At 38.3% G+C, this 22,748-nt stretch overlaps 2 protein-coding genes and 1 pseudogene across 2 annotated transcripts; all 3 read left to right on the top strand.

The window, feature by feature from the left end:
* The first annotated feature begins 14,893 nt into the window (after window positions 1-14,893).
* Window positions 14,894-18,081, top strand: LOC126614687 (UDP-glycosyltransferase 76F1-like). The gene is made up of 3 exons (XM_050282334.1): window positions 14,894-14,965; window positions 16,514-16,925; window positions 17,423-18,081. The coding sequence occupies exons 1-3, from the start codon at window positions 14,894-14,896 to the stop codon at window positions 18,079-18,081; spliced, it is 1,143 nt and encodes a 380-aa protein (XP_050138291.1).
* A 945-nt stretch (window positions 18,082-19,026) lies between these two features.
* On the top strand, window positions 19,027-20,134 carry LOC126633471 (glycine-rich RNA-binding protein 4, mitochondrial-like). Its single transcript, XM_050304087.1, has one exon. It carries the CDS (start codon window positions 19,105-19,107, stop codon window positions 19,828-19,830), a length of 726 nt encoding a protein of 241 aa, XP_050160044.1. The 5' UTR covers window positions 19,027-19,104; the 3' UTR covers window positions 19,831-20,134.
* A 332-nt stretch (window positions 20,135-20,466) lies between these two features.
* LOC126614690 (UDP-glycosyltransferase 76B1-like) lies at window positions 20,467-22,748 on the top strand (annotated as a pseudogene).

Consider the following 22,748-nt stretch of genomic DNA (forward strand, 5'->3'; position numbering starts at 1 on the left):
AAATATTATTCATGAGGGTTTGGAGGATTTTAAAAATCTAAATGATAATGTAAGTGTAACTATTATCTACTCGTGGAGGAATAATGATGAATCACGAGTGTTTATATATTCTTTCACATTTTTCATACTTGTATGTATGTCTTCTTAGTTCTTGTCTATACAAATACTATACTAGTTTATTTTAATTTTGGACAACAACATGTTAAGTAAAATTTATCCTAGTAATGATAATAAGGAACTCTCATAATAAAAATAAATAATGACTAAAACTTTTTTTTTATAAATGATATAGAATAATAATACAAAACTATATATTTAATATAGAATATATTGTATATATTAATATGGCTATTGTATGTTATAATACATCTTTTAGTAATTAAACTTTAAAATTATCAAAATATTTTTTTTCTTAACGGATCGAAACGGGTTACCCACGTGTTACCCCCGTGTATACCCGTTAAGAACCCATTAATAACCCGATTAATTATAGTGTTAATCTGAAACTTGTCGTTTTCGTATCATGTCAGAAACTGCCAGGTCTACTGCCCACAGACAAAATGAAAGGCCCTATAGAAAAATAAGCGCAAAACCCAATTGGTAAATATAGACAATGATTTTCCTTAGGGGTGGAAAAAAAATCCCGAAAATCTCGAACCAAACCGAAAAAATCCCGATCCCAAACAAAAAATTTCCCAAACCGAAATTCCCGAAATTTTCGGGATGCTATCCCGAACCGATCCCTAAATTTCTGTACGGGATTCAGGATTGGCTTCTCGATATTTCGGGAATCCCATACCGAACCGAAAATATATAATATTAATTATTATATATATATATATATATATTTATACATATATATTATATACATTATTCTTTTATAATTGATGCTAGTAGTTTCTAATTCATGCTCTGCAACCTGGAATGCCCTACACCTTGCATATTTTTCATGTTCTGTTTGATATTCATTTGGATTTTATTATATGCTGCTGCCATGGCTGCTGCTTTCAGAAGACTTGATTCTTTTGTCTCTCAACAGATTGCAAAAAGGGTTTAATTAATTTGAATTTTGACTCTGATAAAAAGAGCAGGCATGCTAGTTTTAGATTAAATGGTAGTGTGAATGAAATGACATTCCTAGTTCATGAATGTGTTCTTGCATTATATATTTGAACAACAATTCAAAATTTCATATTTAAATTTGGGATTCCCGATTTGTCCCAAAATCCCGAAAATATTTCGGGATTCCCGAAAATTTGGTTTGGGATTGGTCTTAAAATTCCCGTCCCAAAAAATTTCGGTTTGAGATTCGGGATACTAGTTTTGGTATGGTATCACATACCGAACCACCCCGAATTTTCCTTGTGTATCTTTGTTAGCAACCACAGAAAAAAGGGACGACAAAGGGAGCTGTTGTGGACATGTGGGGTGAGAAAAAATTCAACTTCAGAGCCATCAATAAGATAAGATTCCAGGGTTGCGTCTTGCGTGAGCAAATTTCCCATATTATATAATATTTTCCTATGGTACGTTATATGTTATTTGTGAGAGGAGTTTTTTTTTTTTTTTTTTTCATTTGTCCTTTCACTTGTATAACACTATGTGTATGTAACCTGTTAGACGAAGTCAACGTGAACTTCCATCCACCGTGAGTTAAGGAGTCCAGCGTGCTTTGAGAGTTCAGTTCAATTTGAAACTGTTATCTGATTAGGATTCCTTGTTTATAGGATATATTTTTCAAATATTTGTAAACTGTTGTTTTCTGATTTGTATTGTTTGAATTTCAAATCTCCTTGTAAATAGGGTTTTCAAACCCTCTGATGTAATCGTGAAGCAATTATAAATACATGCATCCCACAGTTGAATGGGTATGCAATCAATGTGAAAAAACTGAGTTCTTAAAGTCTTATATGGTTTCTAGAGCTTTTTTTGTCTAACAACAAAGATCCTCCTTTGTCATCCTTCCCATCATCGCTTCCATGGCTGAAAATAATGTCCCCGCTATTAACCCCAACCCTCAAAACAACACCTTCCAGCCCTTCTCCACTGTTGTGAACATCAAACTCGATAGAACCAACTACCCATTGTGGTTGGCTCAAATGCTTCCTATTCTGAAAAGTAAGGACCTAATGGGGTATGTCGATGGCACGCTGTTGTGTCCCCCAAAGCATGTTGCTGGCTCCACCACTGTGAATCCTGCGTACTCAACCTGGGTTCAACAGGATCAAATGATCCTCAGCTGGATTAATGGATCTCTGACTACGTCTGTCTTGTCTGTCGTGGCAAGCAAACGATTTGCCCGAGCTACTTGGGAAGCTCTTGAGCAAATGTATTCATCTACCTCTCAAAATCGAATTTTGTTCCTGTGAGTGATGAGGAACTTGTTCAAATTGTGTTGAACAATCAAGGACCAGAGTTTGAGATGAGTGTGAGTTCTGCATAAGCTCGTGATACTCCTATCACATATCCAACCCTTGAATCACTGCTGCTGCCTACAGAAAGAAGGATGGCTGAACAAAATGTTCCTGTGGTGGAAGGAACTACTGTCAATGCGTTTGTGGCTTCCAGAGGCCGTGGTGGTGGTCATTTTCGTGGTGGTGGGCGAGGCAACTCTTCACAGCATGGCATGGCTCAAAGAGGCTACAACCCTCACAATAACAACAATCATCAGAATAACCCAGGTAATGGAGAAAGGTTGGTTTCTTGTGGTGATAGAATTGTTTGTCAAATTTGTGGCAAACTAGGTCATCCTGCCCTTGACTGCTAACAGCGTATGAACACTGCATTTGAAGGAAGAATTCCGGCCAAACGCCTTTCGGCAATGATTTCCTCTCCCATCACCCTAAACAAGCAGTAAAATGGATTTTGGCTGTTGGACACAGGTGCCAACACACACATCACTCTAGAAATTCAGAATTTGACCAATCCTAAGAAATACACTAGTAATGATGGTGTGGGAGGTGTAGGTAATAATTTCGGTATCTCTATCGCACATTATGGCTCGAATCAACTTAAAACTAATACTTGCTCCTTTGCTTTACGTGATATACTTCATTGTCCTTCTGCATCCACAAATATCATATCTGCCCATAGGTTTCCAACATGTTTTCCAACATTTTCTTTCTGTTCATGGTATTTTACAATGCTTTTCGTGCCCTAGACACCCTGAACAAAATGGTTTGGCCGAACGAAAACATCGACACATTGTTGAAACTGCAATTGTTATGCTTTCTCAGTCGTCCATGCCAAATAAATTTTGGTTTGATGCATACTCAATTGCTACGTACTTAATCAATAGGTTACCAACTACTGTATTATCAAACATATCACCTTTTGGGAAATTGTTTCAAAGGAAACCGAATTATGACATTTTAAAAGTTTTTAGTTATATCGTTGTTTTCCATGGTTAATACCATACAATCAAAACAAATTGCAACAAAAATCAAAGTCATGTGTTTTTCTTGGGTATTCACTGAATCATCAAGGATACAAATGCTTGGATCTGTCCACAAGACGAGTTTACTTGTCTCGCCATGTCCTATTCGTTAAGGATTTCTTCCCTTTTAAGGGACTCACATCTTCTCCTGAAAGCCTTGAATCACAAGGTAACAATTTTTTACCCCAATTATTATTTACATTTCCATTAACAACAACTGCTCCCGTGAGTTCTATTGCAACCACTACACATTTACCCCCACAAATCTCGTCTGACTGTAATCTTGCCAATCTCGCAGAGACCTATCATGATGCCACCACCTCACCACATATAACTCCCTCTCCTGATATAATATGTCCATCCATCACACCTTTAGCACCTAACCATCCCTTAGGACCCTCACTATAATCAAATGAGCAAGTGTTAGACAATTCACAATATCTACCAGCCAATGTGCCTAGTGATACTGGGCACTCTATGACTACACGCTCCAAGTCCGGGGTCCTTAAACCAAATCCAAAGTATGCTATGCATGTTGTAATTGATAAATTTCTTGTTGAACCTACTTGTTTTAGTCAAGCAGTCAAGCATCAGGAGTGGAGGGAAGCTATGGTGCAAGAGTTTAATGCACTATAAATGTGTGGAACCTGGAGTTTAGTTCCATATTGTCCTGACATGAACGTGATGCCCAATAAATGGGTGTTCAAAATTAAACGCCGAGCAGATGGCACTATTGAGCATCATAAAGCTCGACTAGTGGCTAATGGATTTCACCAGAAGGCTGGCATGGATTACACCGAGACTTTCAGTCCTGTGGTTAAGCATAGCACCATTAGACTTAAGTTTTGTTGTGTCGAAGAAGTGGCCTGTACGCCAACTCGACATTCAGAATGCGTTCCTTCATGGCTACTTGAATGAACATGTCTTCATGCGTCAACCATCAGAGTTCATTGATAAACAGTTTCCAAATCAAGTCTGTAAGTTGCAACGTTCCATATACGGTTTAAAACAGGCACCTAGAGTTTGGTTCCAACGTTTTTCAGACTTCTTGCTTCAACTGGGATTCGAAGAGTCTACATGTAATTACAGTTTGTTTGTGTTTAATAAACAAGGTGTATATCTCATTTTGTTAATCTATGTAGATGACATTTTAATCATAGGGAACAGTCCTCGTCAAATGGCTCATTTGATTAAGAAACTTGGCAGTTTGTTTTCAATGAAGGATTTAGAGCCCCTGAATTATTTTCTTGGAATTGAAGTCAAGTATAATGGTCATTCCATGCATCTCAGTTAGTCGAAATATGCCTTAGACTTACCTTCCACTCCGGTTTCGTCAGGTCAGAAGTTGAGTGCTTATGTTGGTGATCTTTATACCAATCCAGAATGTATTGTAGTGTTGTTGGTGCCCTACAGTACCTCACCATCACTCGGCCTGATTTATCATACGCTGTGAATCAGGTGTGCCAGTTATATGCATTCTCCAAAGACAACGCACTGGATGACAGTCAAAAGAATAATTCGTTACTTGAAGGCTATATATAATCATGGGTTACTGTACAAACCAGGAAATGCCAAGTTGACAGCCTACTCTGATGCAGATTATGTTGGCAACCCGGACACTTGTCATTCCACAGCTGGCTTATGTGTTTATTTGGGTTCAAACCTTGTATCCTGGAGTTCGAAGAAGCAGAAGATGGTCTCCAAATTGAGTGCAGACGCGGAGTATAGGCAATTAGCTTATACTGTCACTGAGTTGTCATGGTTACGGTATCTTTATAAGGATCTTCACCTGCATCTGGTTCAACCAATTATTTAGTGTGACAATATTTCCTCTATTGCCCTTGCGTCCAACCCAATTTTTCATTCGAGAACCAAGCATCTAGAGGTCGACTATCATTATGTTCGTGAGAAGGTTGTTCGTGGTCAGCTGTTGGTAAATTATGTGTGTTCCCAGGACCAGCTTGCTGATATTTTTACTAAAGGATTGTCTTCGTCCATATTCAAGTTACTTGTTTCCAAGCTTCCAGTTGTTCCAGCACCTGTTATCTTGTAGGGGGATGTTAGACGAAGTCAACATGAACTTCCATCCATCGTGAGTTAAGGAGTCCAACGCGCTTTGAGAGTTTAGTTCAGTTCAGTTTGAAACTGTTATCTGATTAGGGTTCCTTGTTTATAGGATATATTTTTCAAATATTTGTAAACTGTTGTTTTCTGATTTGTATTGTTTGAATTTCAAATCTCCTTGTAAATAGGGTTTTCAAACCCTCTGATGTAATTGTGAAGCAATTATAAATACATGCATCCCATAGTTGAATGGGTATGCAATCAATGTGAAAAACCTGAGTTCTTAAAGTCTTAGTAACCATGTTTTCAAACACACTGAAAAATCTCATTTTCTCAAGCTTTGCCACCTCATCGGTCAGCATTCATAATAAGTTCGTATAAGTAAAAATATATGATTAAAAGTTAAACAATCCCAGTTTAAAAACATCATTTCATAAATTATTTGTATATTATACAAAAATCTCACTCGAAATCTTAAATGAATCCACACTAGCATTCAACTGACTTTTCATGGTCGACCCACACAAAAGAATGGATCTAGAGTGACACAGTTTGTACGAGGCCCGAAAGTCCTGAACCCACTCAAGCAACCAAATAGGTAGTAGTCGCCCATAACGGCTTAACCAGGCACAAACCCTTAGAGCAGCGGCTTAACCAAGCACAATCCTTAGAGCTTACTGATGAGGCAATAATCGCGCATATATCGGCTTAACCAAGCACAATCATCCCTTAGAACTGGTATGTCCATCCAGCACCACAGTCGTGCTAAAAAGTAATGAATGCCCAATGCCGATTTTACCAAGCACAATCACTAAATAGTAATGGTCGACAATACAGATTAACAAAGCACGACCACCATATACCATATTGTTATAGGTGCAGACTCGATATCATTTAACAAACACATTTATAAATTCATGCTATATCCACAAAGTATAAACTCAGGCTTTATCGCCTTCACTCCATGATGACTAGGTAACAAAAAATTGCAAAATTGTTAGCACATAATATTAGTTAATTTCACTCACTAGAGAGTCCTACGCATTTTTAAAATAACCACCATAGAAGCATCATGGAAACTGAGGCACACATAAAACAATGCGCTCATCATTAAGACGTCGCATATCTAAGATGAGTCAACCAAGGTCCATCAATCCGTACCATCAAGCGTCGTCTCTAGTCATTTCACATAGGGGTGAGTTCAATTTCATTTGGTTTGGTTTTTTTCAAAATCGAAACCAAACCGAAATTTCAGTTTTGTTCGGTCTTTTAATAAAACTTGAATATTGGTTAAAAAAATCTGAAACACTAGGAGGGAGGGAAGGAGAGAGAGAGAGAGAGAGAGAGAGAGAGAGAGAGAGAGAGATGTGTGGTTAGGGTTAGTGAAGGAGAGAATTGATGATTACAAAATTAGAGAAAAAAGATGAGGGAGGGATTAGAGAAAAAGGACGAGGGAGGGAGGGAGAGAGAGAGAGAGAGAGAGAGAGAGATGTGTGGTTAGGGTTAGTGAAGGGAGAGAATTGATGAATACAAAATTAGAGAGAAAAGACTTCATGTTGTAAACTTCACGGCGGATCTCCAAGCCCCCAAAAATTGCTGATGTAGATCTCCAACCTAGCTAGGAAGATCCATCTAGACACCCACTTAGGCCTCTAGGCATTAGACCTTTGCCCGTCGTCTTAATAGCGCCAAATGCTTTTTAGAATCTTGTTATAAAGTCATACAATTGTGAAACATGTGTCCATTTTTGGGTTTTTTTTTTTGGCTAAACGTGAAACATGGAGAAAAAATCAATTTCCTCTTACCCAATAATCTTGTTATAAAGTCATACAGTTGTGAAACCTGTGTCCATTTTTGGGTTTTTTTTTTTGGGTAAAAGACTGTTTACTACCCTCATGTTTCATGGTTTTCAACATTTAGTACATCAAGTTTTTTTCGTCTCAGAGTCATACCTAAAGTGTAAATTTTGGGACAGTCTCATACATCTGTTAGTCAAACTGTTAGTTCTCCCGTTAAGTGATGATGTGGCGCCACGTGTCAGCCACGTTTTTTTTTTGTGACAGTGTTTTTTTTTTTTTCTTTTTTCTTTCTTCTTTTTCTTTCTTCTTTCTTCTTCTTCTTCTTCTTCCACCCGACTGCAAACTTTTTTTTTTCTTCCTCCTTCTCCTTCTTCCTTCCTCATTCTTCCTTCCCCTTCTTCTCCTTCTTCCTTCTTCTTCCTTCTCCTTCTCCTTCTTCTTCTCTTTCTCCTTTTTCTTCCTCCGAATCTGGGAAATTTTTTTTTTTCTCTTTCTTCTTCTTCTTCTTCTTCTTCTTCCACCCGACTGCAAACTTTTTTTTTTTATTTTTTTTCTTCGTCCTTCTTCTTCTTCCTTCCTTCTTCTTCCTTCCCCTTCTTCTCCTTCTTCCTTCTTCTTCCTTCTCCTTCTCCTTCTCCTTTTTCTTCCTCCAAATCTGGGGAATTTTTTTTTTTTCTCTCTTTCTTCTTCTTCTTCTTCTTCCACCCGACTGCAAACTTTTTTTTTCTCTTTCTTCTTCTTCTTTCTTCTTTCTTCTTCTTCTTCTTCTTCTTCTTCCCCTTCTTCTCATTCTCCTTCTTTTTCTTCTTCTTCTTCTTCTTCCTCCGAATCTGGGGAAGTTTTTTTTTTTTTTTTTTCTTCTTCTTCTTCCTCCTTCTTCCTTCTCCTTCCTCCTTCCTCCTTCTTCCTTCCTCTTCTTCTTCTTCTTCTTCTTCTTCCTCCGAATCTGCCCAGATTCGGCTTTTTTTTCTTTCTTCTTTCTTCTTCTTCTTCCTCCGACTGCAACTTTTTTTCTTTTCTTTTTTTCCTTCCTTCTTCTTCTTCCTCCTTCTTCTTCCTTCTTCTTCTTCTTCTTCCTTCTTCCTTCTTCCTTCCTCCTTCCTCCTTCCTCCTTCCTCCTTCTTCTTCATCTTCCTCAAAAAAAAAAAAAAAAAAAACCGAATCTGGGCAGATTCGGAGGAAGAAGAAGAAGAAGAAGAAGAAGAAGAAGAAGAGGAAGGAAGAAGGGGGAAGAAGGAGGAAGAAAAAAAAAACTTCCCCAGATTCGGAGGAAAAGAAGGAAGAAGGAGAAGAAGGGGAAGAAAGGAGAAGGAGGAAGGAAAAAAAAATGTTGCAGTCGGGTGGAAGAAGAAGAAGAAAAAGAAGAAAAGAAGAAAAGAAGAAAGAAAAAAAAAACCCTGTCACAAAAAAAAACGTGGCTGACACGTGGCGCCACGTTATTGTCCACATGGGCGCCACATCATCACTTAACGGGAGAACTAACAGTTTGACTAACGGATGTATGAGACTGTCCCAAAATTTACACTTTAGGTATGACTCTGAGACGAAAAAAACTTGATGTACTAAATGTTGAAAACCATGAAACATGAGGCTAGTAAACAGTCTTTTACCCTTCTTTTTTTCTAAACGTGAAACATGGAGAAAAATTCAATTTCCTCTTACCCAATAATATCTTTACATATATGAAATCATAAAGCTCACAAGTCACACAGAGCTAAGCAAACGCTAACATTCTCGATTCAATAATGGAGCAAAGCAAAGCAAAGGCAGGAGAGTGATCTTCTTCCCACTGCCGTTTCAAGGCCACATCACTTCTATGCTAGAACTGGCCAACTTTCTACACTCCAAAAGCTTCTCCATAACTATTATTCATTATTCACACCCGCCAGTGGCGAAGCCAGGATTTGCCGAGGGGAGGGGAGAAATTCAAAAGAGTGCAAGGTTCAATCGAAGTAGTTGATTTCACATTGGAGAGTACAAAGGTTTGAGTCAATATTCATAGCAAAAAATAGTCTCTCTACCAAATCAGTTGTAAGCAATAATTTCCAAGCCAATGTAAGAAACTTAAATTGGCTAGGATTAGATCCTAAAAAATGTTAGGATCTAGTCAAACAATGGACTAGGACCTAGCAGCTAGGTGCCTAGGTGAGACCTAGGAAGGAGCCTGGATGGATTTAAATTATCATTAAATAAGTATTATGTTGTAGGCATAGTTTACTGAACAATTATGGAGGTCATATAGATAGAGAGAAATGTGTGGCAATAATAGAGAGAATAGAGAGATGTGTAATTGTGAGGTGTGTTATTCCAGCCCATTGTGCCTTTATTAATAGTAGTAGGGAATGTTAATTCATTACCCTTTAGGATTACAACATTTAATAGGTAATCTACTCCTAATAGGAATATAAGATACATTCCCATATCTACTAGGATTCACACATTCACATTCCTAATCTAATAGGACTGCAACACTCCCCCTTGAGTGTGTAAATACTCAAGTAAATGGCGCATCAGGTCTTCAGTGATGAAGTACAGTTGATGAAGTCTTCGGCACAATGAGCAAATGCGAGTCTCAAATCAATTGAAGAATGCATAAAAAGTAAAATTCACAAAACCTCGCTATGGTAAAACCCAAGGTGGGAGAAAAACCCATAGACTAAGGAGAAAAGTGAGAAGTTGCATTAAGTCAAAACTATACATTTTTTAGACGCAAGTAGAAGAGCTCACAATGGTATGATCAGCCCAGGATGGGTGCCTCGTTAAAACCTAGTTACGTAGCAAAAAGTCAGTGGGAAAAATGCTCCTAATCGTAAGGAAAAAGAGTACATTAAGATCAAGTGAGTATACTTTTGGATACTCCCCCTAAGTTTGACATAACTTCCAAATGAGAACTACAAGCACTGCATATGATAGTTCGGCATACCAATTCCTCGAACAAGCTTCTGGAAGGTTGACTTCGGTAGTGACGTTGTGTAGAGGTCAGCAAGGTTGTCTGGGATCGCCTTGCATAACTTCAATCTCTTGATGCTTTGCTGATGTAGACGTAATATGTCTTGGCGTTGACTTTGTTGATGCACATGTCTTGGTCGGGTGGATACATGCAGCATAATCTTCATGGATTGTTGTTGGGACTCAACGATCGATGAAAACACAGCAAGTATTTCGAATATGCTCAACAAGAACGCCTAACCATGTCTCACTTATGGTGTAGTGAAGTAAGGTGAATCTTGGAACGGTTCGAAGATTTCGCAACTAAGGTCATATTGTGGACCTCCAAGATATTGCAATATCCCTTAACGGTAAAGACATAACTATTTGGGGATTTTGCCTTGTGCGGGTTTGATAAGTAACCTGCATCAGCATAACAAACAAGGCAAACATCATTTCAAGGATCAAGGGGGTTAGATCTGCTCGAGATGCATTGGGATTTGCCCATGTAATACCTTCAGGGTACGTCTTTAATACCAATTCAGTGGTTGCGTGTAGGCACGGTGCTGCATCTTTACCAATAGATCAACAGTGAAGGAAATGTCCTGTCTAAAAACAATGAGCTCAGTACAACGAAGCGTAAAGTTGAACTTTAGATATGGAATTTCGGATTCCATAACCTCTTCAAGGGTCTCATTTGCATATAACGTATGGACAATCAAAGGTATACTCAAAAGTAGCACATTCGGGGTGTAGTTCAACTGGTAGACCAAAATACCGTTAGAACAATGCTTGAACTTCAGGTCAAAGCAAAAACGAGTTTTCTTAAGATCATTCATCTCAAATTTCATCTTCAGGTACGAGGTAGTTTTCTCAAGCTCTTCCGGAGTCTTAGTGAGATTTGTGTTAACTATATAAATTGTAACTCTAGCAATTCGGAATAAGACTTTATAGTTTTAACACGTAAGGGCATAATTCATCCCTGACTGATCAAATAATCACTTAGACGAGTATACCATCCATCGGATTGTAGCGAATGCCTCAAACAAATTAAGAGGGTGTTCCGTGGTTTTGGAACTATTTGAACTAGTCCATGTAATTCTTCGGGAACTTACATGACAATCTCTGTATCTATATCCCCATGGAGAAACACTAACCACATTTTAATGCTGCTATCAATCATAGGACATTTGAGAGAAACCTTGCGCCGTAAGGTATGCATCATATCGCACTATTTCATTCATCTCATAACGCTTCCTTTCCCATTTGTAACATAAGAGGGTTACCTTAGGTAGTGTAGGAACGACAGGTCCAAACACACTTTGGTAAGGAATTTGACCTGGATTGTAATTTTGGTTGTCTAATCAGTTCTACGTTGTCACTTAATCAACGGAACACGGTTCGATATCATCGTTTTTCATTTATGTCGGTAGCTACCATATAAGTGAAAACATCATCGATGGTAATCTCATTTCAATTCTATTTAGCTCATCTAAACTAGTATACTGGACCAAGAATTTCAAGTCTTGGGAGTAATCCGGATTAATCTCATGAGATGGAAATGATTTGAGAAAGCGATCGAGTATGGATTCATTGTTGTGTCGTGTCTTCCTCTTCTAGGGAAGTGAATCTTACGAACCGAATGATTTGTTGTGCTCTAGGCCAAGACAGATTGATTGGCTATCCGCCGGTGTACCAGACGTCCAATAGGGGCATCTAACCTTCCAATAGTGGTGGCACACCCTCTAAGAATGTTGACTCGATGTCCGTTGAGTACGTCTATCCTTGCAGGCATGTTTGCAGCTGGTATCTGATCTCATCACTTTAGCTAGATTAGAGGAATGCGTCTGGAGCAACATTCTAAAAGCTAGAATTCATCGCACTTGCTTATCACACTTGTGCAGTATGGGGATCGAGATGAGACATAGTGGGCAACGTACACGTAAATTCACGTCGTTCTACAGGACCGTTGATGTTCTTATCTCCCCTTAACGGTGGGAAGACTATCTCATTAAAATGACAACCCACAAATGAGCGGTAAAGAGATTGCGTGCAAGGGCTTGAAGAGAGCTAGTGTGAAGGAGAATCATGATCGACAAAAGATACACATCATTCTTTGAGGACCTATGTTGGTACGTTGCGGCGGTGCAACTGGGCACATAGAATGAGCACCCAAATGCATAAATAAGAAAATCGTCAAGTTCGTACCCAGTAACCAACTGTAACATCATATAGGTTGGGTGGCAATGGGCCTTAAGGCGGACCAACATAACTGCGTACAAGATTGCATAGCCCTAGGCAGAAACCGAAAACTTGGTACGTTTACCAAAATTCGGGCAATCATTTAAATTGCTATTTATGATCGCTAGGCAAGGCTATTTGGGGTAAACATGGGAATTCGATGTTCAATTATAAACCCAAAATACATGCAATACTTTATCGAAAACTGTTGATATAAACACTTCAGCATTATCTAGTCTCATGGACCTTAAGGGATAAGTAGGGTGGTGAGCCCTTAATCGGCCAGAAGGTTTAGCAGCAATGTGTGTAGACAAACATGTGACCAGTTTTTCGATCAACCAAAACCATAAGTATTTATATGGTTCGCATTTTGGTTGGATTAGTCCACATATATTCCCTTGAATCCACTATGAAAAGAGAGTCGTTTTGTATCTTTGTAAAGGATGATATAAAAAATCAATTTCCCTAATGAGTAGGCTTGGCAAAGTGTGTTGTAGGCACAAAATCCTTACTTCTAGTAAGGAGATGCGTTGTAGCATCATTGTTCGACCTAAGTGTCCTAAATGGTTTTGCCAAAGCAAGTAAACTACTCAATCACCAGGTTCTATGCCGGGCATATGTGGTGTATTCCCAGTTGGGAGACAATTGGTTTCAGGCTCATTCTTGGAGGTGATGCAAGGATATTTCACTCTATTTTCTTTAGTGGTTTCATTTATGATCATTGTTCTCTCGAATATCCTTAAAAACTCAACGATAGGGAGAATTTAAGGTCCCTTAAATGATAATTCAGTACCATTCTTACAACGAGGAGCGTGCCAAATGCTCTTAATCAGGTTGGATAGACCTGAAGTCGTTGTTGGAGATGTGATTTAGGTGTAAAGTTAGTGTGCGTAGTATCACATTCATCAAGACAACTAACTTCCCCACATTCCTACCTAATCATGTGTTTAATTGAATCAGTCACATGTATTAAGAAACATGATTCAATTAATTCATAGTCGAGGACAATATCAATAAGATTATCCATAAGTAAAACATACACCAAACTTGAATCCAAGAACATGGCAAAATGTTCACAAAGTAAACCAAAGTTACTAGGGTGGATTCGGCCAACAAGGCCATTCATGTCAAAATTCTGCTCTTCCAACGGTGTTTGGTGGAGCAAAGTTAGTCTCACATATTGACTACTAGAATGATACTCCTCAACAACATTGGTAGAGGTACAAATAGGTGCATAACCAATGATCTATTCTGTCTATACGGAAGTAGATGCTGCATGGTTAAAGTTCGAGAATATTATCCCTTATTTTTGAAGTTTTAGGTCTTAGGTGCCAAGGAGCACGCTTCGGGCATAATGCCACACCTTGGCAGACCCTGATTCTACCATATGTTTATGGCAGCTATTAGATCCGAGAATTTGGTAAACTTCTGCTTTCTACACTGCTGTTTCAGGGGCGAGTTAGAAACATGGAAGGACGAGAAAAGTATTCTCCAGTCAAAATTCGATCAGATATAAACTTCAGAATTGTACTAATTCATGGACGTAATCATGGTGTGCTTCAGACAATGTCTTTCATGATTAAATGGTATGTAGGAGCGAGCCAAAGAGCCATGGAATCCTCGTTCAGGAGGTACTTCCGTTTATAATGCTTCGGGCATAAGTCTTCGAATGAAGATCATGGCGGAGGCTTATTCAGCTCTTCCATGCCATTGTTGGCGTCAATGGTATCTCAGCTTCTTGATAGTCAAGTGGAGATTCACGTCTTGTACCCCACATAAAGTGGTTTCTAATAGAAACGTCCAAATCAAGAAAATCGAACTTGTGACAGTTTGACAATCCACTGAATTGGATGGAACAAGATCGTGATTAGTGCTATGGGAATGAATCATCCATGAGCATCAAAGTTAGAACATTTGAGTTCTAAGACATGGTTTTCATGAAAAACGTCGGGTTTTCATGGGTGTATTGTTTTATGAAATCTTTGGGTTTCAAAGACACTAAATTTGAAACTACAGGTTCAATTTAGTTTATGAATGTTTAGTTCATAAAAGAGAGGTTTCTGCAAGAACACAGAATGCAATATGCTGATTTAAGTGTAGTGGATTTGAGGTTTTTCGGGAACTCAAGTGTGAGAGCTTCGTTACTACGAAAGTATGTCAACGGTTCAAAGTATAAAAATAAATTATTGAACCATTAATGTCCAAAAGTGATCTTCAGGTCAATAATTTTGGATTCATTATCAGATTAATGGACTGCTGGTCGCTTTTAATTAATTCAATAGATCATGACCATTCGGGGTCGATCGTAGAAGCAAAAATAATTACAACATTCGGGTTAAAAATTATTTAAAATGCCAAAAATTAGCATTGGATTCAAAAAGCCATAGCCCAATAACATTCTGCTTGGGTGCCGTAAGCAAAGGGCATGGGTCCAGTGACAGGGGCAGGCCCAAAGGCTTATGGGAGTGGGAGAAACCCCAGCGCATCTGGGTTTCAGGTTTGGGCCAAAAGGGGGGGCACAGGTCAAAGCCTAGCACAGTGATGGCCTGTGGTTTTGCGTGGGAAAGCAAGCCTAGCAAAAGCTGGCTTGCAGAACGTGATAATATACAATTTTAAGGTATAGAAAGCTTTAGAGATCTTTCTTTAAATACCTTAAATGTGGGGGAAGTCTACTTCCTAGTGTTAGCAAATTACTTACAAAAGTCCCAACATATATATACTTTTGAGGACTTGAAATTGAGAAACAACTACTCTCATATGAAATATTATTTCATCATATGGATTGTGCACACCATTTAAAATAGTCAACCTATAGTAGTGGATCCAATTATTAAATGTTAGACTAGAGAGTAAGTTGATCATCGAGGGGAATGAGGCTAAACCCAACATAACTAATGAATCTGTCAGGCGGAAACCTAACTTAGTTGATTGGAGATCCCATGGTCTAAGTCCAATAGGCAAACTGGTTGGGCTTGATTCAAAGAAGTTAACACACTATATACCTCATTCTTATGATGGAAGAAGTGTGTTGTCTGCAGAAGTTTTAGGGTGTATATTTAATGACAGTGAAATCTTATAAATAAGAAGAATAGAGCAGACTATTCTTAATCAGTGGTCACCTATGTGAGAGTAGAAGTGGGTCGCTTCTATGAGAATAAGATGGCTAAATTCTCTAAAGCTTGTTCATGACCAAAATGAACACAACCGTATGAACCGTAATATATTAGGAATAGGGATGTGTGTTGCTTATTGTCTCAGTTCACTACTGCGGTGAACAGTTCAAGATCTTCCACATCCAATGCGTCACCAAGTAAACCTGATAAGTATTCACTAGGGTAGGTTCAAGTCCAAAAGACACATCTCCCGATGCATCTCTTGTTCGTCTGTACTCTCAAATTCTTCCTGATTTTTCATTCATGTCGGGGATTGTTGGAAATTATTTATTATAATATAAAATATTGTAATATATAATTTTAATAATTGAATGAAAAATAGTGTTAACCATATTTCTTAGAAAGGTTATGTTGTTTAGGTGCATTCCCTTGTCAAAAGATGTATACTTATAGATGAAAAGTTACATCTCTTTAATAAGTAAGTACTTGGGGTGCTATATAAACTCATGAAACCATCATCATTAATATAGAAAATTAGAGTTAATTTTTACTATTGAGAAATAGGGTTTCCCCACTTTGTTTCTCTTATGCTTCATGTGTCAAATTCCGAGTCGTGTCTTGACAGTATAGAATATATAAAATTCGCCTGAGTCTGAAGATTGAAGTGCTTTGACTTCGGATTATAAATTGTTGAATCCTGGGAGATTGACCCCTACCGAACTACAAGCATAAGACATAAGAGTAGCAGCGAAATTCTGTCTTTAGGACATTGCATTTATGCAAGCTTCAATCTCCAAGTTTGTCAAATTTTCTGATTTTATCTCTAGTTGTTTATATTAATCTTGTATACTATTGATGTTGTGATTTTCTTTATGATTATTATCATTGGAATTCTTGTGTTATTTTCTTATTTTCTAATAATGCTCCAACAGCTAGAACTGACCAGCATTCTGCATTCCAAAGGCTTCTCCATAGCCATCCTCCACACCAACTTCAACTCCCTCAATCCTTCAACCCTAAACCCACACTTCACCTACCATTCAATCCCTGTTGGCTTGACAGAAAACGAAGCCTCCATCAAGGATCCCACCCTTCGTCTTTCTATTCTAAATGCTAAATGTGTTGAGCCTTTCAGAGAATGCTTGGCCGGGTTGTTATCCGACGATGTTAATTCGGAGGACCCCATTGCATGCTTGATCTTGGATCCTATCTTCGACTTCACTCGATCGGTTGCAGAGAGCTTTAAGCTGCCGAGGATCGTGTTAAGGACCGGGGGTGCCGCTTCCTTCACTGTTTATGCTGCATTTCCACTTCTCAAGGAAAAGGGTTACCTACCAATACCAGGTACAATCTCAAGCCAACAAAACCCTATTATCAAATGTCTTTTTATCTCATCGTTGTTACTAATAAATGCAATATAAGTAGATTGAAAACTCACACCGAGACTAATAACGCGTTTCAAATTCTTTTTATACGTAGCACTTTTGTTCTTTGTTCATAAGAGATTGTGCAATATGTGCGTTTATTATAAACATGTCATTATTAAAAACTCAGGTGCTTCTTAGGAAAAAAAACTTCAAAGTGATTCTTCTTCTTCTTCATAAATTACTGTATAAATCCAAAAATGTTTTCTGTTACTAGAAATCACTTTTAGCACTTCTAGAAGCGATACTAGATTGGCACTTAGACAACTCAGATTTGAGTTAGGCTAGTTATCCCGGTTAGCATTTTTATTCCTTGCTCTACCTCCTCATAAATTAGCATTTGAGGACATGCATTAAAAGGCAAAATATATATACTTACTAGGAACCTTATATTTGGCTTTTTATTTTGACAATTAGATTCTCGATTAGAAGAGCCGGTAACAGAACTTTCACCTATCAAAGTTAAAGATCTACCAGTGATGCCCAATTGCGACCCTGAAGATTTCTATCAACTGATAACCAACATGGCAAATGAACCCAAGGCTTCTCATGAACTTATCTTCAATACTTTTGAAGATCTTGAAGGACAAGCACTTGCCACACTTCGCCAAGAATATTACCCCAATATTCCAATTTTCTCACTAGGTCCATTTCACAAGTGTGGCCATACAACCTCTTCTTCTTCAACTAGTTTGTTAGCACAAAATCAAAGTTGCATTTCATGGCTAAACACTCAAGCGCCAAAATATGTTGCTTGTGTTAGCTTTGGGAGCATTGCCAAGATAGATCAAGTTCAATTTTTGGAGGTTGCTTGGGGGTTGGCCAACAGTGGCCAACCTTTTTTGTGGGTTGTTCGACTTGGATTAGTTCAAGAGTTGGACTGGTTTGAAGCATTGCCTAATGGGTTCCTAGAAGCGTTGAACGAGAGGGCCCATGTCGTGAAATGGGCTCCACAAAAAGAAGTGTTGGCCCATCCAGCAATCGGAGCCTTTTGGACTCACTGTGGTTGGAATTCTACATTGGAGAGCATTTGTGATGGTGTACCTATGATTTGTACGCCATGCTTCCGTGATTAAATGGTGGATGCAAGATTTGTGAATGATGTTTGGAAGGTAGGGTTGCAGTTGGAGCATGGGATTGAGAGAGGTGAGGTTGAAAGAACAATTAGAAGACTGATGGTTGAGAAAGAAGAAGGGCAAGAGATCAAAGAGAGAGCCTTGAAGTTGATGGAAAAGGCAAATCTTTCCCTCAAAGAAGATGGCTCTTCGTACCAATCATTAGATGGCTTGGTTAATTATATTTTATCCTTATAAATCGTTTGTTTTTGAAAATGGTAATTCATCATCTTTATCATATCCTTCAGAATTCTTCCATTTTTTTCTCTTGCCCGCTTACAATGGTTCATTATCTTTTTCTTTATACAAAGTACCATTGATTAAAAGATTTATGTACACTAATAAGAGAGTTTTAACGAAACACTCCCGGTACTGTTCACTTTTAACAAAAAAAGACATTTTACCTTTCCTGTTACTATTCACTTACACATTTATTTGTCATTTTTCATTAAAACTAAATAGTACAGAGGACTTTTCATTAGTTTTCCTTACTAATAAACATGCTCAAGAGTAATGTACATACTAATAAACAGTAAACCACTGGGCTTAGCAATCCAATCCGCCTCCTTTGTAAACAATCCAAATCATATTGACATATGTCATCTTGTATTTGAGATATAGATGGAAATACTTTGTAATCCAATGTATTTATACGTCGTCAATGAATGAATATGAGCTATGCATGCATGAATCACATTCTGGCAATATCTTTCATAGTTCGATTTAGATCTCGATCTCTTATTATTTTTAATTATATAAATGTTTAAATCTATGATCTAAATCTCCAATTATGTCATAAAATAATGAATGTCTATGATTTTTAAGTAAGCTGACATATAGCAATATAAATCATAATCTTGAGACGTAGTTGTCAGTATTAATATTGGATAATCAAACATTCCTATTCGAAATAAAAAACCTTAGGGTTTTAGTCGGTCCCCTGAGAGCAGAGTGACGGAGCGAGAATCGGACAAGGTGATTACGATGGCTTTCTTAAGTAAAATTGGGAGCATACTTAGACAGACTGCAAACAAGCAGATCAGGTCTGAAGTATCTCCTTTCAAACTGTCCATCCATCAAGCTTTAAGATGCATGTCATCCATGGGAAGCTCAAAGCTCTTCATCGGAGGTGTTTCGTACCAGACAGATGACCAGAGTCTGAGGGAGGCTTTTCAAAAATACGGTGAAGTTGTAGACGCAAGAATCATCATGGACCGTGAAAGTGGTAGATCAAGAGGATTTGGATTCGTTACTTTCACTTCTAATGAGGAGGCAGCTAGTGCTCTCGAGGCCTTGGATGGGCAGGAGCTTCATGGCCGACGAGTAAGGGTGAATTATGCTACCGAAAGGCCTCGCCCCAGCTATAATAATTACGGTGATGGTCAAAATAGTTATGCACCTGGTGGTGGATTTAGTAACTATGGACCCGGTGGAGGTGACAGCTATGGAAGAGGAAACACTGGATATGGTCCAGGAAGCTACAACAGTCCTAGCAATTATCCAAGTGCAAACACTTACGATGCTCCCAGTGGAAGTAGCAACAATTTTGGTGTTGGTAGTGGTGATAACTTCGGTGTTGGTGGTGACAACAGCTTTGGCACTCCTGATGCTCCATTTGGAGAGAACAAACCTGGCTTTGGCCTGGATGATTCATTGGAAGCAAACGATAAGGACGATGATGACGCGGGTGACTTCGCCAAGAGGGCCTGATTATAATTATTAGATTTCAGGGGCCAAACTTAGTTTGCTTCTCCGGCAGTGCTACAAGTAGATTGTTTTCTGCTTATGTTACAGCCATCTAATCTTCCCTTCCTCCTCTCTCTGAACTATTTTATTTCATTTTATGTCGTATTTGCCTGTCACAATCTTCATGCACTTTTGTGTGCGCTTTGTTAAAAAAAAAAAAAAAAAAAGGTTTTTTAATCAAAGTGGTACTAGATATTGGCATCTCCTCTCAGATTTAAAATCTATAAAACTGATTCCTGAGTTTGTTTACCATCAATCATTTTGGTCATTCTGTGAAAAATCTCTGTTAAATAAGATAAAATGACATAAGTATTCTCAAATTTTGTCAAATCACTTTGGTCTATTGTTTATTAAATTGAGAGTAATTTTGTCATTTTCATCTTTATTTAACAAATTTTTCTTCCAAAATGACCAGAATGATGGACGGTGGACAAACCCAAGAACATGTTCTATCAATTTTAAATTTCAAAAAGTAAAAAAGATATGTCAATCTCAAAACTACTTTAGCTAAAATGCCTAAATTAAATTGCAGTCCTTGTTACAAAGTCAACAGTCAGTGAAACACGAGTCTTTTTTTCTTTTTCTTACTTTTCGTGAAACATGTGGCCTGGTGTAAAATAATAATAGGAATTTCATTAGCTGACAAGTCATACAAAACTAAGCAGACTTTTCAAAAAAAAAAAAAAAAAAAAAAAAAACTAAGCAGACACGAACATTCCCGCTTCAACTCCCTCAACCTCAACCCTAAACCCAAACTTTACACACCATTCAATCCCTGTTGACTTATCCGAAACCGAGGTGACCATGAAGGATGCCAACGTTATTCTTTCTTGTCTCAATGCTAGATGTGTTGAGCCTTTCAAAGAATGTCTGGCCAGATTGTTGTCAGATGACTTTAATTCAGAGCACCCGGTTGCTTGCTTGATCTCCGACACTTACTTTCACTTCACTCGATCCCTTGCGGAAAGCTTTAAGCTTCCAAGGATCATGTTAGAGACCGTATGCGCCACTACCTTGGTTGTTTAAGCTGCGTTTCCTCTTCTCAAAGAAAAAGGATACTTTCCAATACAAGGTACATCAGATATATGCTTATTTCTTTCTATGTTGGTTACAGGAAAATAGCTCTACACTGTTATCAGTGGCACATAATAAGGTTGGTAGAAGTTTAAGGCATTGATACTTGTTCCTACTGATTATTCCACACAGATAGTGCTTTTAGTTTTACCGGAATAATTAATCCGACAAAGCCTAATATTACAAAGTGCCTTTTTACTCATCATTGTTTCATAATGTTACTTATTCACATGTTATAAACATAAGCGAATGTACAAATACTTGAACAACTTACATTTGGCTTTCTATTATCTTGGCAATTATTGGATTCTCGACTAGAAGAGCTAGTGACATAATTGTCACCTATCAAAGTTAAAAGACCTGCCAACGAGTCCCAATTGCGATCCTGAGGCGATCTCCAACTGAAGGGTCCCAGAGGGTTAGAGGGCTCGTGGGCCCCACATAATCTTAAAGGGCCAAAGGGCTGGCCACATGCAGCCAGCCCGGGGCTGGCCACATGCAGCCAGCTCGGGGCTGGCCAAGATTTTTGTTATTTCTATCGGATTTAACCGACAAGAATAAAAGAAATAGTGCCGGTTATAACCGACACAAATAGAATGGAAAATTTTGAATCCAACAACTAGTTACCATTGAATTCAATTTTTTTTTTTTTTTTTTTTGGGCCAAAATTTTTTTTTAATGAATTTAAAAAATTCCCCTTTTTTTCCTATACATACCTAAGTCATTCCTACACTATTTCTAACATAATTTTCACCCTATTTAAATTTAAGTTGTTGTAGTTTTTAAATTTAAATAATAAATTATGTTTGGCCCTCGGTTGGAGATGGTTTTTTGTGATAGGGCTAAAATGAGCCCTATGGCCCTTTGACCCTCGGTTGGAGATAGAGGCAAATATGACATTGTACTGTTCATTAAAATATTAATATCTTGGAGGGCCAGATGGCTAAAATGAGCCATCTGGCCATCCCTCGGTTGGAGATGGCCTGAGAAACTTTATCAACTAGTCGTCGACGTGGCAAATGAACCAAAGTCTTCTTATGGACTCATCTTAAATACATTTGAAGATCTGGAAGGACATGCTCTAGCCACGATCCGCCAAGAACACCTGCCCAATGTTCCCATTTTCCCAATAGGTCCATTTCACAAGTGTTGCCGTACAGTATCCTCTTCAAGTAGTTTATTGACACAAGACTAGAGTTGCATTTCATGGCTGAACACTCAAGCGCCAAAATGTGTTGCTTATGTTAGCTTTGGGAGTGTTGCCCAGATAGATCAAGTTCAATTTTTGGAGATTGCTTGGGGGTTGGCCAATAGTGGCTAACCCTTTTTGTTGGTGGTTCGATCCGGATTAATTCAAGAGTCGGATTGGCTTAAAGTGTTGCCTAACAAGTTTTTAGAAGAATTCAACGAGAGAGCTTACATTGTGAAATGGGCCCCACAAAAAGAAGTGCTGGCTCACCCGGCAGTCGGAGCCTTTTGGACTCACAATGGTTGGAATTCTACATTGGAGAGCATTAGTGAGGGGATCCCTATGATTTGCACGCCATTTTTTAGTGAACAAATGGTGAATGCAAGAAATGTGAGGGATGTTTGGAAGGTAGGGCTGCAGTTGGAGCATGGGATTGAGAGAGGTGAGGTTGAAAGAACAATTAGAATACTGATGGTTGAGAAAGAAGGGGAAGAGATCAAAGAGAGAGCCTTAAAGTTAATGGAAAAGGCAAATCTTTGCCTCAAAGAAGGTGGCTCTTCGTGCCAATCTTTGGCTGGCTTGGTTAATCACATTTTATCATTATAAATCGTTTGTTTTA

The sequence above is a fragment of the Malus sylvestris genome, chromosome 1 (genome assembly GCF_916048215.2).
Source record: "Malus sylvestris chromosome 1, drMalSylv7.2, whole genome shotgun sequence".
Classification (NCBI taxonomy): domain Eukaryota; kingdom Viridiplantae; phylum Streptophyta; class Magnoliopsida; order Rosales; family Rosaceae; genus Malus; species Malus sylvestris.

Coding starts and splice junctions, on each gene's coding strand:
- LOC126614687 (XM_050282334.1), top strand. CDS start 14,894: ATGGGTCCAGTGACAGGGGCAGGCCCAAAGGCTTATGGGAGTGGGAGA. Junction 14,966..16,513: donor CCAGCGCATCTGGGTTTCAG/GTTTGGGCCAAA, acceptor ATGCTCCAACAG/CTAGAACTGACCAGCATTCT. Junction 16,926..17,422: donor GGGTTACCTACCAATACCAG/GTACAATCTCAA, acceptor TTTGACAATTAG/ATTCTCGATTAGAAGAGCCG.
- LOC126633471 (XM_050304087.1), top strand. CDS start 19,105: ATGGCTTTCTTAAGTAAAATTGGGAGCATACTTAGACAGACTGCAAAC.